Source organism: Pelobates fuscus, chromosome 6, assembly GCF_036172605.1.
Source record: "Pelobates fuscus isolate aPelFus1 chromosome 6, aPelFus1.pri, whole genome shotgun sequence".
Lineage (NCBI taxonomy): Eukaryota > Metazoa > Chordata > Amphibia > Anura > Pelobatidae > Pelobates > Pelobates fuscus.
Genome location: NC_086322.1, coordinates 249,788,838 through 249,807,535, shown reverse-complemented (window position 1 = coordinate 249,807,535; position 18,698 = coordinate 249,788,838). Strand labels below are relative to the sequence as shown.

At 39.3% G+C, this 18,698-nt stretch overlaps 1 protein-coding gene across 1 annotated transcript in view; it reads right to left on the bottom strand.

The window, feature by feature from the left end:
- Positions 1-17,761: 17,761 nt before the first annotated feature.
- Positions 17,762-18,698, bottom strand: part of LOC134614775 (glucose-6-phosphatase catalytic subunit 1-like) — a 92,070-nt gene continuing 91,133 nt past the window's right edge. Inside the window, exon 5 of the mRNA XM_063458921.1 lies at positions 17,762-18,586. Within this exon, the coding sequence (XP_063314991.1) occupies positions 18,078-18,586 (509 nt within the window). The 3' untranslated portion in view covers positions 17,762-18,077. The remainder of the gene's footprint in view (positions 18,587-18,698) is intronic.

The window sequence follows — 18,698 nt, the reverse complement described above, 5'->3', positions numbered from 1 at the left end:
TATATTTGATGTGAATTCCCTTTCTCTACATGATAGCACTCTGGTAGTATTTGCAATGGCAGACCACATTGCATACTGTTGCCTGGTTTGTTATCTATAAGGTTTTTACATTTATCTATGTTATCTTTACATTTAACCCCTTAAGGACCAAACTTCTGGAATAAAAGGGAATCATGACATGTCACACATGTCATGTGTCCTTAAGGGGTTAAAGTTATTTTCAGCTCAACCCCATTTAATGTATAAATTGCTTTTGGTTTCCTTAATCCACCATGCATGACTTTGCATTTATCTGTATTGAATGTCACCTGCCACTTAGCTGCCCATTTCCCCAATGTAGCCAAATCCCTCTGTAACGAAGTTATATCACATTCAAACTGTTTTCTTACCTAATTTAGTGTTGTTTGCAAATGCAGACACATGATTTTCAATGCACACTATAAGACCATTTATAAACAAATTAGAGAGAAATAAACTAAGAATAGAACCCTGCGGTAATCCAAGGCCGGATTAACATAGGGACTGATGGAGCTGCAGCCCCAGGCCCATGCAAATGGAATAGGCCCAATGATTTAAAAAAAAAAAAAAACACACAAAAATATATATTTATTTTTAATACTCTTCATATGCTCTTGCTTAAGTATGGAAAGGGATGTAGGGGAACAAAACTTATGTGGACTGGTTGGCAATTAAATTAGTTAAGGTAAAGAGGACTTTGTGCACTATGCAAATGCTCTTGCTGCTTCAGTCTCTCAAACATTGTGGCATGTTCCATTTCGTCTACAGTCACTACATAACTTTTCTCTGTCCCAGACTGTATAACAGGAGATTCTGCCTGCTTGTAAGAAGGTTAGGGGAGGAGTGGACCAGTGAGTGCTAGGGGACAGTCCTTAGAAAGCATAGAGTTAGCACATCATTAAACACAGTCATGCCAAGCTCAGGGTGCTGTCTGCACAGTATGCCCTTGGTTGGTCATCCTACATGATTGTCATTCACCCAGGATGACCATCTAATTCTTTGTGCAGACACGCCGTCTTTTGGGGCATGTTTGTCCCACATCAGTGGCCCACCCTTTTACCCTGCCCACTAACATCCTGTTTCACCAGACACTGCTATTAGGTGGTATGGATTTACTTGAAAGATGAAAGCGAGAGATGAGCATAGGGTATATGTTTTCTGATATCTATATCCTGTGATTTTCCCTCCAGCACCACCTCTATAACTGTTTTAGTGTTTTCTGTTGATAAGATTCTGTAATTAGGTCCATCATAATTGTCAGCTCCATGCCCAATGGACATAATAGAAGGGGCGGTCCTTTTCCCTTTAAAATAACCGGTGGGCTACATAACAATCCACGCTCTTGAGAAAGGCGCATCTTAGCGCCAAAACGCGCGTCATGCAGAAGCTGCCGTTAGGCTTTTCTTTTTAAACTTTTGAAAGACAATCTATGATTGCTATATTTCATCCACATTCGACTGCGAACACTTAGCAGCTATAACTCTGGATTATAGGGTGTTTAGATATAGCCACTCAGAGGGATCTGGGAACTGGGGCAGACTTTTATATTCACCTATCTATATGGAATGTATTATCTAGATATAACTTTACTAAGTATCCAAACTGGGATTTAGAATGCCCTGATCTTGATGGGAAGTACCCATCTAAGTAATATGCTGCTAATACCCTAGATACTGTGTTTATATGAGTTTTTATTTACTAGAGGATTCATTCAAAAGTTTCTTACCATCCATACCTCTAGTTTAAATTTATTGCAAGGGACTCTTTGTCCCCTTTCTTTACCTTAACCCCTTAAGGACCAAACTTCTGGAATAAAAGGGAATCATGACGTGTCACACACGTCATGTGTCCTTAAGGGGTTAAATTATATACTCATATTATAATCCTATTGAAGGCAAACTTAAAGGGTATTTTTTTTTCTCCCTTACAAAATAGTTAACCATCTCAATTCCTCACTCCTGTAGATTGTATCTTATACTCCAAACAAGATAAGGAGTCAATTCTTGCTGTTCCAGATATATTTGTTTAAACACTATACAAATATCAACTCCAATCCATTTGAATTTTTAAACTGCTTTAATTGAGTCTGTAAACCTGGGTGATAAACTCTTTTGCAACATATTGACATTAGTGGCTATCTATAAGACATCTTATACAGTGTGTCAGTTTATATAAGCTACTTTCCATCTTTTCTATCTCTACAATAGCTTTACATAATACACTATATTTTTCCCTTTCTTTTTAAATCACTAGCACAGTTTGCTTGCACTTGTTTTCACAGATTTTTCTGTTTAGTCTAACATATGCAATAAAGATTTTTTTTATTTTATTTTAAACCTTTTCAATTGAGTTCTTACTCAATATGTGGGTAACATCCTGTATGTTTGTCTGAGATATGGTATCCGTGTGATTATACACCCGGATCTCTTTTCCCAACAAAGCCATTCAGGGTATCCTTATTTTCCTCTTAATTATCTGGGTTATGCCCATATTACCCACTAAGTCCCCCTCTGACCTCAGGGTCAGACATTCTGCCCCTTGAGTCTCACCCTTTTTTGCTTAATATCAGTCCCTCTAGCCAAGCCAATGCTTGGATAATTAAAATCTCCAATGACTAGCAAATTACCCAAATGTGCAGCCCAAATAGCAATTGCTTTCCCCCATCAATATGAGGGTCTGTAACATATTTGTACTATTGACAAACTTACCCTATTCCCACCTTAGCAAATATCTAACCATAAGACTTTCACATCCTCACCTGTATAATCACATATCATTTCATTTACACTTTTCTTCAATTCAGGATTGGTATATAACCATACTTCTCCCACTTTTGCAATTTTTTTATATTCTTCCAAAATAATGCATATCCACTTAAGTTAACAGCTCAATCAATTGTTCCATTTAGCCAAGACTCAGCAATCCCAATACATACTGTTCCTTCTGTATGCTTGTATCTAAAAACTTCCTCATTTTGTTACAAGAGGTTCTTGTGCAAGCAGACAGTTAAAGTTACTGTTGGTTTATTTTATTATTATTATTTAAAAAAAATTGTAAATTCTTACTCTGTCTGCTAATCTTACTACTCCCCACGTCTCTACACTCCTGGGCTTTAGCCGTATTCCAGAATTTCAGTTTAGGGCCTCTTCTTTGGTAGTCCTTCCCCAATTCTGGGCATGACCAACTCTATTGGGCATCACCAGTGACACAAACTGCATCACGGGCACACTGACTTAGGCCTGTCGCAATTTCATACCTCTCAATTGTGGGTGGTATACATTAGGCATGTGCATGGGGAAAAATTTCGGTTCGGTTTGGCATTCCGAAATTCGTGACTTCGGCAATTTGGGACTTCGATTCGGTTCGGTTCGGCACTTCGGAACTTCGACACTTCGGCACTTCGGCACTTCGGAATTTTGGAATTTCAGGACTTCGGCACTTCTCTTCCAGCCGCTTAGTAGATAACTCCCTAATTTCCACGGAATTAGGGAGTTATCTACCAAAAGGCTGAAAGACCTAAATTAGTCTTTCAGGCAAATTTACCATTATTAAGTAAAAATTACTTAGTATTAGTAAATGTTTCCCCTGCTCGCTATACTGCGAGTAGGGACATGTCTATTAAACAGTGTAATTTGACTCATAACAACACTCTGATTGGTGGATTGAAAGTAACCAATCAGGAGGGGGCGGAGCCTGACCACGAGCCGGAGCGGTCGCAACTCAGCACGGCTCCCGACCGAAACAATTCACACACTCACGATAACATACCATTGCAGGTCCACATTCTCTAGTACATGATTTCGTTTAAGTGCTATTGTTCATGCCGTACTATGTTTTCATGATTATGTATAATGTACATTTCAAATATTCTTGACCCGCAAGGGTATAATAAAAACAAAATTTCAATAAAAAGAGATTGACAAAAAAAAAGAAAAGAAAGTAACCAATCAGAGAGTTATCAGTCAAATTACACAGCATGGGAAAATTCCAAAGAACTTTCCCACGCTGTGTAAAATGACACAAAGCACTCTGATTGGGTTGATTTCAAGCCAACCAATCAGAGTGCTGTGACAGGTAAATGTTGAGACTTACCTGTCAGTCTGTTCATTTTCCTGTCAGAGCTGATTGGATGGCTTAAACCAACCAGAGTGCTCTGAGCCTGATTGCAGGATGGGGCAAGGCTTTATAAGCCTTTCCCCGCCCTGCAGAGCTCAGTCTGCGCGGAGCCCTCCATGGGTGAAGATGGATTTTTTTTTTTGCGCTCAGGTTTTTTGTTTTTTTCCTTATTGCGACAGTCATTATGGATTTTTATTTGCCCTTTTTTGGGGCTGAAAAAAGAAGATTTTAGAAAAAAGAAGACCTCAAATGGTAAGTTTTATCATTTTTTTTACAGGTACTTAGTTAATGGTCCCCCCTCATTAATTTTGGGAGGGGGGGTGACTAGGGGTTTGGGGACCTCTAGTCACATGGGGGGTTAAATTATTATTTAGGGCCCCCACCCACTGCTCAGGGGTGGGGGCCAGGAGGGAGGACATTAGGTCCCCCCTTATTCTAATTTAGGGCCCTTACTCACTGCTCAGGGGTGGGGGTCAGGGGGGAGGACATTATGTACCCCCTTATTCTAATTTAGGGCCCCCACCCACCGCTCAGGGGTGGGGGCCAGGAGGGAGGACATTAGGTATTATTGGTATATAGTGCCTCCACCAGCCGCTCTGGGGTGGGTGGGGGGAGGACAATAGGTGTACCCCCATTATTTTACTTTAGGGCCCCCACCCACCGCTCAGGGGTGGGGGCCGGGGGGGAAGACAACAGGTCCCCCCCTTATTTTACTTTAGGGCCCCCACCTGCCGTTCAGGGGTGGGGGCCAGGGGGCAATAGGTCCCCGCTTTAGGTTAGAAGTCCCCACTCGCGCGGCATGGGTGGGGGCTCAGGATGGGGGACATTTTTTTTTGTTTTGTTGTTTACAGTGAGCAACCACAGGCTGCTCACTGTTTAATAGACATGCCCCTACTCACGGTATAGCGAGTAGGGGCATAATTTACTAATACTAAGTATTAGGGAGCTATCTACTTATTCATTCCTGTCATTACATTGACAGGCTAAGTAACTTACATTTTATATGAATGTGTGTTACTTGATTGTTGTAAGTGTTGCAAATGCTTACAGCTGAATCCTGGCTATGTTTGTATACTTTTTATTTAAACTTGTATACAGTGTAACATTCTTCATTCTTCCACTGGGTAAGTATATTAGTACTTAGCAATATTGTGCTTCGGAACTTCGTCACTTTAACACTTTGGCACTTCGGCAATTCGTAACTTCGGCAATTCAGCTATTCGGACATTCTGAAATACCTGAATGTCTGAATTGCCCGAAATTCGTCCGAATTTACATTCGGACCGAAACTAATTGCACATGTCTAGTATACATTTATGTAGATCTACTTTATAGTTAAAATGTAATTTACAGTTAAAATGCAAAAAGCATGAGTCTGGATTAGGGTTTGAGTTTTCAAAAGGAAGTGTGGATGATTGAAAGGCAGTGCAAATGTCTCCTGTGAATTCCCCATCCCCCATTAGTTACTGACCAAAAAACTGACCAATTCTGTTTTCAATTGGGGTATTTTTAGCTTGGCTAATCTAGCTTGGTTGCTTCATCTAAGTGTTGCTTCTAAGTGTCTGTGGTTGGAGATATTCTGGAGAGTTTTACAGAAGCTTCAACTGTCTGAGAGTTGTGCTAAGAGTTTTCTTTTTTACTGTTACAGGTAAGATTCATCTGTAGGAACAGGTTACTGATTGCACAAGGTTTGATTTCCTGTTGGTAATTATAAGGCATTTGATTTGATTAGTTAGCTACTTGCTATTGATTGCTGTTTAAATTAGCTATTGTTTGCAAATAAGCAGAGGCCTACCCAGGTGTTAAACATTCCTAGTGTGAGGTGATTTTAGGAGTATATAAGAGTTGTTGTCATTAGCTTGGCTAATATAGCTTGGTTGCTTCATCTAAGTGTTGCTTCTAAGTGTCTGTGGTTGGAGATATTCTGGAGAGTTTTACAGAAGCTTCAACTGTCTAAGAGTTGTGCTAAGAGTTTTCTTTTTTACTGTTACAGGTAAGATTCAACTGTAGGAACAGGTTACTGATTGCACAAGGTTTGATTTCCTGTTGGTAATTATAAGGCATTTGATTTGATTAGTTAGCTACTTGCTATTGATTGCTGTTTAAATTAGCTATTGTTTGCAAATAAGCAGAGGCCTACCCAGGTGTTAAACATTCCTAGTGGGAGGTGATTTTAGGAGTATATAAGAGTTGTTGTCATTAGCTTGGCTAATATAGCTTGGTTGCTTCATCTAAGTGTCGCTTCTAAGTGTCTGTGGTTGGAGATATTCTGGAGAGTGTTGCTTCTAAGTGTCTGTGGTTGGAGATATTCTGGAGAGTGTTGCTTCTAAGTGTCTGTGGTTGGAGATATTCTGGAGATAACCTGGAGGTAATCTGAGGTATTCAGGAGGATAAAAAAAAAGTTAAGATTCGTTTGATTTAAATAATTCACCTCATTGGAATTGCAGACTTAGTTCAGTGTAATAGTTGCTATGCATTTGTTTTGCGTTCCACTTTTTGGAGGTTTGGTTGTTGTCTAATCTGTAGACAGTTCTCTATCTTGCGGCAGGAGATTGTATTTTTGAAGTCTGAGATTTGTAAATTATCTGGTAAACAAACTCAGGCTTGAACTGCTGCAAAGCCACTGCCACAGAGACATACTAGGAATGGCAGATGGATTACTGTAGGATCTGGTAGACTTAGAGTTGTGGATAAAAGGCATATTGCACAGTCTGTTGTTCTACATAATTCATTTTCTGCACTTTCAGAGTGTAATGGTGTCATGGAGACAGGCACTGAGGCTAGTGGTGTTGTGCAGAGAGGCACTGAGGCTAGTGGTGCTGTGCAGAGAGGCACTGAGGCTAGTGGTGCTGTGCAGAGAGGCACTGAGGCTAGTGGTGTTGTGCAGAGAGGCACTGAGGCTAGTGGTGTTGTGCAGAGAGGCATTGAGGCTAGTGGTGTTGTGCAGAGAGGCACTGAGGCTAGAGGTGTTGTGGAGAGAGGCACTGAGGCCAGTGGTGTTGTGCAGAGAGGCACTGAGGCCAGTGGTGTTGTGCAGAGAGGCACTGAGGGTAGTGGTGTTGTGCAGAGAGACACTGAGGCTAGAGGTGTTGTGGAGAGAGGCACTGAGGCTAGTGCTGTTGTGGAGAGAGGCACTGAGGCTAGTGGTGTTGTGCAGAGAGGCACTGAGGCTAGTGGTGTTGTGCAGAGAGGCACTAAGGCTAGTGGTGTTGTGCAGAGAGGCACTGAGGCCAGTGGTTTTGTGCAGAGAGGCTTGAAGACTATGGTGAGGCCTAATAGAAAGCAGTTGTTGTTGGGGGATTCCATCATAAGAGGTGTGGAGATGGACAATGGTGGTCTTGTGAGGTGTCTTCCCGGAGCTACTGCTCACAGAGACAAGAGACATATCTGTAATATTGTTAAGCAAGCAAAGCAGGAAGGGGAATTGGATGTACTTGTCCATTTAGGGACAAATGACTTGGCTTGCAATGAGGTTTCAGAGGTTAAGGAAGTTTTTAGTGTTTTTGCCAATGATATACGGCAGGTTGCTTCCACACTGTCATTCTCTGAAGTTCTGCCTGTGCATAACACTCAGAACGACAGGCGGATGCGTATTAGGGACTTTAACTTGTGGCTTGGTGAATGGTGTCGGGAGCAAGGATTTGGCTTTATTTCTCATGGTAGCTCTGTTTGGAATGGAAATAAACTGTACAAAAAAGATGGTTTGCATCTTTCTCAAAAGGGAACAAATGTTCTCAGTGAGCAGTTCAGAGGTTTTGCTAGGATGTATTTAAACTAGGAGGGGGGGCAAAAGGGTGATAAAACATCAATCCAATTGTCCCCCAAAACAAGGACAGAAGGTGCCTGTAGCAAGTGTATTAAAAAATGATAAGCATAGAGTCATGTCTACAAATGCTCGCAGTTTAGGGAATAAGATCCATGAACTTGTGGCAATAATGGCAACTGATAGTGTAGATTTCGTCGCTGTTACTGAGACATGGTATAATGAAAAAAATGACTGGGACATAGCAATACCAGGGTACTCTTTATATAGAAAAGACAGGGAAGGCAAGAAAGGGGGAGGGGTGGCCCTGTATGTGAAGGATAGCATAAAATCTAGCCTAATAAAGGTTAGTGAGACGAACATAGAGTCCATTTGGGTTACGTTAGAATTTGGTAATCACACAGTAATTCGTGTAGGTGTGATTTATAGGCCCCCAGGACAAATTGAAGAGTTAGATAATCTACTAGTTGAAGAAATAGCTAAAATGACAATGAAGGGGGAAGTTATCATCATGGGTGACTTTAATCTTCCTGATGTGAATTGGAAAACAAAAATAGCTACTTGTGCCAGAAGCACACATATTCTAAACTCCCTACTGGGATTGTCTCTAAAACAAGTCGTTGAGGAGCCAACTCGTAAAGAGGCCATACTAGATTTAGTGTTAACAAATGGAGATTTGTTATCAGATATTACTGTAGGTGAAAGTTTAGGATCCAGTGATCATCAGTCAGTGTGGTTTAATATAAGAACAGTGACTGAGTCACACCACACAAAAACAAAAGTTTTAGACTTTAGAAAAACAGACTTTTCTAAAATTAGAATATGTGTAAAGGAGTCATTATCAGACTGGAGCAACTTAAATGGAGTCCAAAAGAAATGGGATTATTTAAAAGCTGCACTACTGAAGGCAACAGAAAATTGCATTAGGCTTGTCAGTAAAAGCAAAAAATTCAAGAAACCACTGTGGTACTCCGCAGATGTGGCCAAAATAGTAAAAAACAAAAAGTTAGCATTTAGTAATTATAAAAAAACCCAGAGTGAGGAAGACAGAATGGCCTATAAGATTAGGCAGAAAGAGGCTAGGCAAGTTATAAGAGCTTCCAAATCACACACAGAAGAGAAAATAGCACAGTCAGTAAAAAAAGGGGGACAAAACTTTTTTTAGATACATAAATGAGAAAAGAAAAGTAAAACAAGGATTAGTTAGAATAAAAACAAAAGAAGGAAGGTATGTAGATGAGGATAAAGGTCTAGATGACTGCCTCAATGAATATTTTTGTTCGGTATTTATAGCTGAAAATGAAGAAAAGGGACCTCCGTTAAAAAAATGGATAAATTAGTCATTTATTACACATGAGTTTACAGAGGAAGAGGTTCTATTTCAACTGTCAAAAGTAAAGACAAATAAGTCAATGGGACCTGATGGAATACACCCAAAGCTATTAAAAGAGCTTAGTGGTGTACTAGCAAAACCATTAACAGATTTATTTAACCAATCATTGTTAACAGGAGTAGTTCCAGAAGATTGGAAGTTAGCGAATGTTGTGCCCATTCACAAGAGTACAGCATATTTGATAGAGTCCTAACCTCAACATCTGAGGAAAGGGATTTAGGGGTGATTATTTCTGAGGACTTAAAGGTAGGCAGACAATGTAATAGAGCAGCAGGAAATGCTAGAAGAATGCTTGGTTGTATAGGGAGAGGTATTAGCAGTAGAAAGAGGGAAGTGCTCATGCCATTGTACAGAACACTGGTGAGACCTCACTTGGAGTACTGTACACAGTACTGGAGACCATATCTTCAGAAGGATATTGATACCTTAGAGAGAGTTCAAAGAAGGGCTACTAAACTGGTTCATGGATTGCAGGATAAAACTTACCAGGAAAGGTTAAAGGATCTTAACATGTATAGCTTGGTGGAAAGACGAGACAGGGGGGATATGATAGAAACATTTAAATACATAAAGGGAATCAACACAGTAAAGGAGGAGACTATATTTAAAAGAAGAAAAACTACCACAACAAGAGGACATAGTCTTAAATTAGAGGGACAAAGGTTTAAAAATAATGTCATGAAGTATTACTTTACTGAGAGGGTAGTGGATGCATGGAATAGCCTTCCAGCTGAAGTGGTAGAGGTTAACACAGTAAAGGAGTTTAAGCATGCGTGGGATAGGCATAAGGCTATCCTAACTATAAGATAATGCCAGGGACTAATGAAAGTATTTAGAAAACTGGGCAGACTAGATGGGCCGAATGGTTCTTATCTGCCGTCACATTCTATGTTTCTATGTTTCTATTTTTACTAAATTAGAAATTCTCTTTGAATTTCCAGTTATTCTCACTAAGGTAAATAAGCCTGCTAGCAAAAATGTGGGTCACTATCGATTCAGCAAAATTTGAACATGACTGAAGAACTTATACAATGTTATAATATGTAACAGTAATATATTTGCCATTCATGTCTACTTTAATGTTTTAATGAAAGTGTGGTGTTTTAAAAACATTTTAAATGTATTGTATTTCTATTCTTGCAACAACACACACACTTTTTCTTTATTCTTTATTGCTTACCATTTCAGACAAATAACACGAGACAAAGTCAAGATACATAGAAGCAGATGCAAGCATAGCATGTTCATCAATGATAGTGCACCATTTTTAAATAACAAAAACATGTTATAGCAATGGACAAGAGGGAGGCTGAGTTTGACATGTGAAATGTCCTGAGCAAGACAAGTGTGTTAACGGTTGACGCTGGTGTGTCAGCGAGTATATGCGTATCGAGTGTTAATGTGTATGATCAGCATGACAAGACAGTGGACAAAATATATGGTCTAATAAACATGACATGAACAAGCCTAAGCAGAGGATGCGCAGGATGCATTTACAGTTAGATACAGGTCTTGTAAAGCCAAATTATCCCATGAAGCTGTTAAGTTAAGGTCCTAGGCATCCAGGGTGGGGGCCCCTAAGCAAGAGGGTGGTGGTGGGGGGAGTAAAGAGTGGGGAGGAGTAAAGGAGGACGCAAGTAGTAATATTTGAGATATGAGCAGCTGCCTATAACAAGTGTATGTATGCCTTGTGGTGGTGGTAGCAGGCCTTAAACAGTAAGCATGGCAAAATATACAGTAATACAAGTAAAAAAAATAAACAATAAAAAAATACTAATAACCATAGCCAATTGAGCCTTAAGAAAATAAACTGTTAATCAGTCCAAATATAAAATAAAAATAAATTTCAAAGATTTCCAGTGCGAAAACCACCAAGGGAACTTAGGAGAGACAATTCTAAATTTAAATCTGGCTTCTCCCAAATACGCTCTAATTCTTCACAAGAAGGTAATTCTACCAACAATTCAGCATATTTTTTAGGGGAGACTCCCCCACACAGGCGAATGTCAAGCGGAGAAACTTCAGAAGAATCAGAAGGAGTGGTTACAAAAAATCGGACATTGCCAGGAATGTGGAAACACAGGGGCCCTCAGAAGAGGAAGAAGATTCAGTAGTTATTAACTTGTCCTCATCTAATTTGTATATTGATATTTCCATCTTGAAGAAAGGTTTGACTTTTTGTCCTCTTTATAGACCAAGACCGATAGATATTGATGTTGATTTATGTCGTTTTTTTCATAACATTAGGCTTAAAGTCTTTTTTTCTAGAATTGTCCCCTTACCATTGACATCAGAGGTCATTAACACCAATTTAAAATTGAGTGACACTAAATTAAAAAATGTAAGCAAATTTAATCCACAGATTAGTGATCATGCTGTGGAGACATTTGTTGAAATGGTTAAAAAAGATGTTGATAATTTGATTCAAAGAGATCATAAAAAGAACAAATATGTTCAGAGTAATTTGACTAAGACTCAGCAAAAGTCTCTTATAATGTTACAGAAAAATCAAAATTTGATAATAAAACCGTCCGATAAAGGCGGAGCCATTGTCGTGTTGAATAGAAGCGACTATGTGAGAGAGATAGAGAGACAGCTTAGTGACAGTGATACTTATAGAAAAACTTCAATTGACCCTACACTAGTTTTAAAAAAGAAAATTGATTTGTGCTTAAAGATAGCACTGGATAATCGAATCATTGATAAACAGCTATTTAACTAAATTACTGTCTCTTTTCCAGTTATCTCCACATTGTATATTTTGCCCAAGATCCATAAGTCTCTTATTAATCCTCCTGGGCGTCCAATAGTAGCGGGGATAGGGTCTCTTTTGTCCCCTCTTGCAAAATTCTTGGATCAATTGTCTAGACCTTTTTTGGATCAAATTAAGTCTCATGTTAAAGATACATTTGAGGTGTTGGAAAAAATTAAAACAATCAAGAATGCACAAAATTTGACATTGGTGACTTTTGATGTCACTAGTTTGTATACTTCTATTCCTCATGATGAAGGAATGACGGCAATGGGTGAGGCCTTGACACTGTTAGGCTTTAAAGACCCATCACTGTCATTCCTGTTGCAATTACTTGAATTTAATACAATTAAAAGGAATATATACCAGTATATACACCTCCCCAATGTGATCACAGCAGAAATTTGTAATATTACCAATATAGGACCAATATGGGACTGGACTGTAATGCAAACAGCGTAGAACTGGATTTGGGTATAAACTAAAATAGAAAAAAAAATAATAAAAGACAACAACATAGTGCAAACTGTATAATAAAAAATGTGTAATAGATATGTGTGTGACTCTCACTCACATTCTCCAGAGCCGTGCCAGGCTCTGTAAAACAGGCTCAGGGGTGCCAATACTGGCTAACGATCCAGGTGATCCAGATAGATGAGACTCCAAAATTTAGATGCAAAATATATTTATTATATAAAAATTTATAAAAAAGTATAGACACTAATGGGCACTATGGGGGTGGAACCCAAAGCAGACAATAGTATATATATAACAAAATTGGAGTTCCACTTACCCCTATCTTTTTTGTAGCCCAGAGTGTCAAAAATACACATAAAATAACAAATATAAATATGCAGAAGATTGAAGCAGACGCGTTTCGGCTAACAGCCTTCCTCCAGTGCTTGTCTTCATGTTCTGTTGGGTCTTCTTTTATAAGTCCTATCTGTCCCGTTCACCTGGATTCAATTTCGTACCGGCGTCGCGTCACTTCCGGTTTGGCGGGCGACGTCACTTCCGTTTTTTCGGCCGGCTGGAACGCACGCTGAAACGCGGCGTTCAGGATGTTGGTTGCTCTTAACTGTTATGGTTGAGTCCCCATAGCAACCTTAGCCTCCATATTTGCAGAATATCATAACAAAATAAAAAAAATTAAAGATTAAAAATAAAATCTATAAATGGCATACACAATACAAGTATTATATTCACTAACATCAATCTCTTTGTGTTTAGAGTGAAATAGAGCAATGTATTCTTAGAAAAGCTATTTAATTATATACATTAAACAATGCAATGCGTAGCCACAGAAACCCCACATTTAGATAACAATTAAACAGAAAGCAAGTATAGCCTTCTAAACCTGGTAATTCAAGTAAAATAAATTCTAAAAAATATATGGATTCTATAAAAAATGTATAAACTCAAAATCTAAATTCAATCCCTTCGGGGATAGGGTATTAACGTCGAAAATCCACTTGCCCTCTATCTTCGCTAGCTCTTTGACATTATTATCACCCCTCCAATTCTTAAATTTCTTGAAGATGACAGTGTATGACAATAAAGAAGGATCACCGCCATGTTTCTCAGTGAAGTGTGCCGATACACTATGCTTCATATACCCCCTCTGGATATTGCCCACATGTTCTGCAGCCCTGGTTTTAAATGCGCTGGTAGTCATTCCAATGTATTGCAGACCACATGGGCACCAGAGGAGGTATATGACATTAGTGGAGTTACAGGTTAGAACCTGATGGATTTTAAATATTCGATTAGTAGAACGGGAAGTGAATTCTGTCTGTTTTTGTTTGCCAAATATTGTTTTCTTACAAGCTGAGCAGGACTTACAGGGATAAAAACCCTTTTCCAGTCCAAAGAAGTTTTTTCCTTCCCCTTTGTCCCTAATGAAGCTTGTAGTTAGATGTTGCTTTAAGTTTTTTGCCCCTCTATAAATAATACGTGGCTTGTCACCAATAATTTCCTTCAGATTCGGATCTGATTTAAGGATCCGCCAATGTCTGTGGATAATATGCTTGATTTGCTTGGCATCTTCACTATAATTTAAAATGATTGGTACTTGGTCTGCACCCTTCCTCCCCTCACTCGACATCTTTTTCTTCAGAGCCTTATTTCGGTCCATCTTTTTAATGGAATTAATACAACTGTCCAATTCCTTGGCGTCATATTTCTTCTCTACAAACCTGTCTCTCAGGCAGACTGCCTGTTCCTCAAACACTTCAGCATCACTACAATTCCTGAACAACCTAAGGAACTGGCCCTTAGGGATACTTCGTAGCCAGGATTCATAGTGGCAACTGGACATTTCTATGTAACCATTTACGTCGACCTTCTTAAAGAAAGTCTTGGTCTTAATAGCTTCATTGTCTACATAGATATTTAAGTCCAGGAAGTTGATATTAGATGTACTGTACTCGCTTGTCAATTTAATGTCTGGATGTTGAAGTTTCAAGAATTCTAAGAATGGCCGCAGTGATTCTGCATCACCGCGCCAGATAAAAAAGATGTCGTCTATAAAACGACGATAAAGGACCAGGCTACGCGCCCAGCTACCTTCTTCCGTTAAAAACAGGTTCTCCCAATGCGCCATAAATAAATTGGCGTAGCTGGGCGCGAACCTGGTCCCCATCGTCGTCCCCTTAAGCTGCAAAAAAAACTTGTGGTCAAACCAAAAATAATTGTTGCAGAGGATAAGTCTAATTCCATCTAGGATAAAGTTCACCTGCAATTCTTTCAATTCACTATGGTTTTTAAGGAAATATTCGACTGCTTCGCAGCCAGACAAATGTGGTATACTCGTGTACAGACTTGAAACGTCACAAGTCACCAATAGCATATTACTATCCCATCTGATCTCTTTAAGGGGGTCCAACAGTGACATAGAGTCACATAAGTAGGATGGTTGTACAATCACCAAGGGTTGTAATTGCTTGTCTATATATTCTGACAAATTGCTCAGAAGTGACCCCACCCCTGACACTATGGGCCTGCCAGGCGGATTGTCCTCACTTTTATGTATCTTTGGCAGGGTGTAAAATACCGGGGTCCTACCTATGGCAGAGTCCAAATATTGGAACTCGTCCCTATTTAAGATTCCCAGTGCCTTACCCCTGCCCAAGAGAGATGCGTACTCCTTTTTAATCTGTCCTATGGGGTCACCCTTTAGTTCTTTATATGTGCTTGGATCATCCAATTGCCTGTAGATTTCCTTCACATATTGATCTCTCCTTTGTATAACCACCCCACCCCCTTTATCGGCGGGTTTTATGATTATTTCTTTGTTTGTCCGGAGTTCCTTTAGTGCTTTCCTTTGAAGAAAATCCAAATTATCCCTTTTATAATTCCTCTTACTATTATTATTTAAATTTCTCACATCGTCCATCACTAGACGCTCAAATACCTTCATCCCCCCATTTATCAAATGCCTGGGAAAAAATGTGGATGTCTTCTTGAGCTGGGTATGATGAAACTCTTGGAGGCCTTCTAAGGGCTCTGGAGGGGATATTTTGTCAAAAAATAATTTGATACACATTTTCCGAGTAAATTTATTTATATCAATAAATGTGTCAAATGGTTTATTAAATTCTGATGGAACAAATTTAAATCCCTTTCTTAAGACTTCAATTTGTGGTTTTGTAAGAGTCATATCCGTTAGGTTAAAAATACCTATTGATTTAGTGTCCTCCCCCTTAATAGAGCAGGAAGAATCCTGGAGAGAAAGGAAAAGCACCTGTGGCTTAAAAAGGCTTTTAATTAGATTGGAATTCCTCACTTAATCAATTTATATTGGATCCTTCCTGTGTATAATAAATCTATTAAAGAGATTTGGGTTCATTGATTAACAAATTGTGAATTCATTGGCTGTGCCCACCTAGGCTCCTTGACATCCCTGATTTGGAAGTTGATGATTGGTGAGACAATTATATTTTACTCAGATGTTTAACTTTGATGTTATCAATCAATTATTGTATCACATGTGTATTCACTGATTTAATATGCTATGCACCTATATATTGCATTATTTGTGTGTGCTTCAGTCGCTTGATAAAGACCCTTAGGGGTTGAAACGTCGCTTTGTAGCTGCTGGTTCCAATAAACTGCCTTTTTCTTGGAATTCATTTGGAGTGCCTTGATTTATTTTCTATTTTTACCAAATGTCCATGTAGACCCATCCAGAGTTCCAATGCTTGTGCAGCAGAGTGCCTGAGCTCTAGCAGTCATGGGACCGCCGGCTGTGATCTCGATTCCCTCGGGCAACCGTGCATGGATATCAAAGTTCTGCTGGTGAGCTCCCAGTCAGAGCCTGGTTTAGGGTGGAACGTCCCAGACAGCCTGCTGCAATCTCGATTCCCTCGGGACAAAGGGGACGACAGTTGATGGATCCCAAAGTTCTGCTGGTGAGCTCCTAGTTGGTGCCTGGTTTAGGGTGGATAGCCGCAGATTGCTGAGGAACATTGATGCCTCTTTCCTCCGTGTTAAAGTTTGGGAAGTCCCAGTATAGGTTACTATGAAGGAGCAGATTGCTCCCTACTTATAGGCCATATTTGCAGAGCGTTGAGCAGTGACAGAGCTTTCGCATAAGGAGGATGGTCTTTGTGAGATCCTGTTAAAACATGAGCGGAGAGCTTTCAAAAGCCAGGGGTGTCAAACCGTTGTAGGCTTAAATGGTGCGACTCCGTCGTCTCCATCTTTGAAAAAAATGTTTGTCACAGTGTGAGGCAAGATGGTGGCTACAAGTTGCCGGATATAATGTGGCAGTTCTTCTGCCAAGATTGTGGCTGGGATACCCCGGATCTTAATGTGGGTACGTCGCTGACTATCTTCCCCTGCTGCAAACTTTTGTGTGAAAGTTTGCTTGATAGTCTCGATATGCTTATTTTTGGAGAAATATAATATATTTTTGTTTACCTTCATATACCAGAGTTGCAAACACAAATTAAAGTTACCAGGTCACTCAATGCTTAAACCACATCATATGTAATAAAATCAACCAGAAAATAAATGTTAAATGCCCATATATCTCAAAAATAAACTAAAAATAAAGTTCTATAAATGTTATATTAAATGTTTAAACGTTATCTGTCCTTTCTCTGAATAAGACATCCTTAATGCCACTAAATACTTTTACTAGGGTGAATACTAGATTGAATAGTGTAACAGAAGCAAACAGACAATGGACCTACCTCTACAATTGACCAGAGTAATTATATTACCATGCATTGGATGTACTCAATCACAGTCCAACATCTACAGAGAAATGCTGTACAAGTTTAAAGTTTAATGCACATGGCATTAATGCGTTACAAGTGTAAATGCACATGACTCTCCTTTCTTAAAGGGGCACTATGGACAGCCAGACCACTTCAGCTCATTGAAGTGATCTGGATGCAGTGCCCCCAATATTTACCTTGCAGGGTTTACTCCACCTCTAGTGGCTGTCTACCAGACAGTCACTAGAGGCACTTCAGGGTCGTTAGGCAACTTTTACATGAGGACGTCCACTGTCAGCTAAAACCTCATAGGAAAGCATTGATTCAATGCTTTCCTAAGGGGTTGTCCTAATGCGATCGTGGCGCTAGCCAAGCATGTGCATTTGGTCCCCAAGCAGAGTTGGAGTCTGACCCATCACTGAGTGATATTGGTGCTGGATTCAGGTAAGTGACAAAGTTCTGAGCTATGGGGTGGGGTTGGGGGGCACGCAAGTGAGGGGGGCCCGCAAGTGAGGGGGGCACTAAAGAGTACTATTGTGCTAGGAATACAATTGTGTATTCCTAGCCTATAGTTTACCTTAATATAGCTATTGTTTGTGCATACATGTCACAGTTTTTATTTCATCATGTTTAGTTTGCAAACAAAGCAAAAAACAAAAGGCATTTGTATGGATAAATAATATAAAGGTTTGACTTCTAAAAATATAATTAAATTGAAGAAATCTGCTACTTGGAAAAGGATTTTTCTTTGTCTTAGTTTTTATTTTTTTTTAAGAATAATATACTGTTTTTGTCCAAACCAGTGAACTCCCATTATATGTCCTTCTTATAGATAAAAAAAAAATGTGATATGAAGTAAGGAATGATTCCAACAGTAGCCAGTGAAACAGCAACACTTTTAGAGAAGGACAAAAAGTAATAGAGCATCTCCATTTTAGCTGGAAGTTCAAAAGAGTCAAAGAGATTTAGAATTAGCAATGAAGCTACAATGCAGCTGATTTGGTAGGGGAATGGTTGTCCTTGCTTAGCTCTACAACTGTATTTGTACATCTGAGAATTTAGAGCCAGCCCAAGACCACAGAAAATACCAAGGTTCCTAAGCAGGCCAGCAAAAGGATGAGTATCAATGTGGATCCACTCTGGCTGGGCACACCATTTCTTTGCTTTCTCTATTGTCCACAGAAGGTCAATACCAAAAACCTTCAGCAGTAAGTAGAAGCCCAATGCAAATGAAAAAAGGAATACAGTTGTTGAAATATATTCTTTCAAACTGGCACTGTAGATCATTTGGATATGGTTGAAAACTTCTGCCACTGCCATGCCTATAAATGAGAGAAAATAATTAAAAGTTTTTTAGATGTTTGTAAATCCACAAAATTAGGAATGTTCATATTACTTTTATTACCATGTGTGAAAGTCATTATGCCATTATGC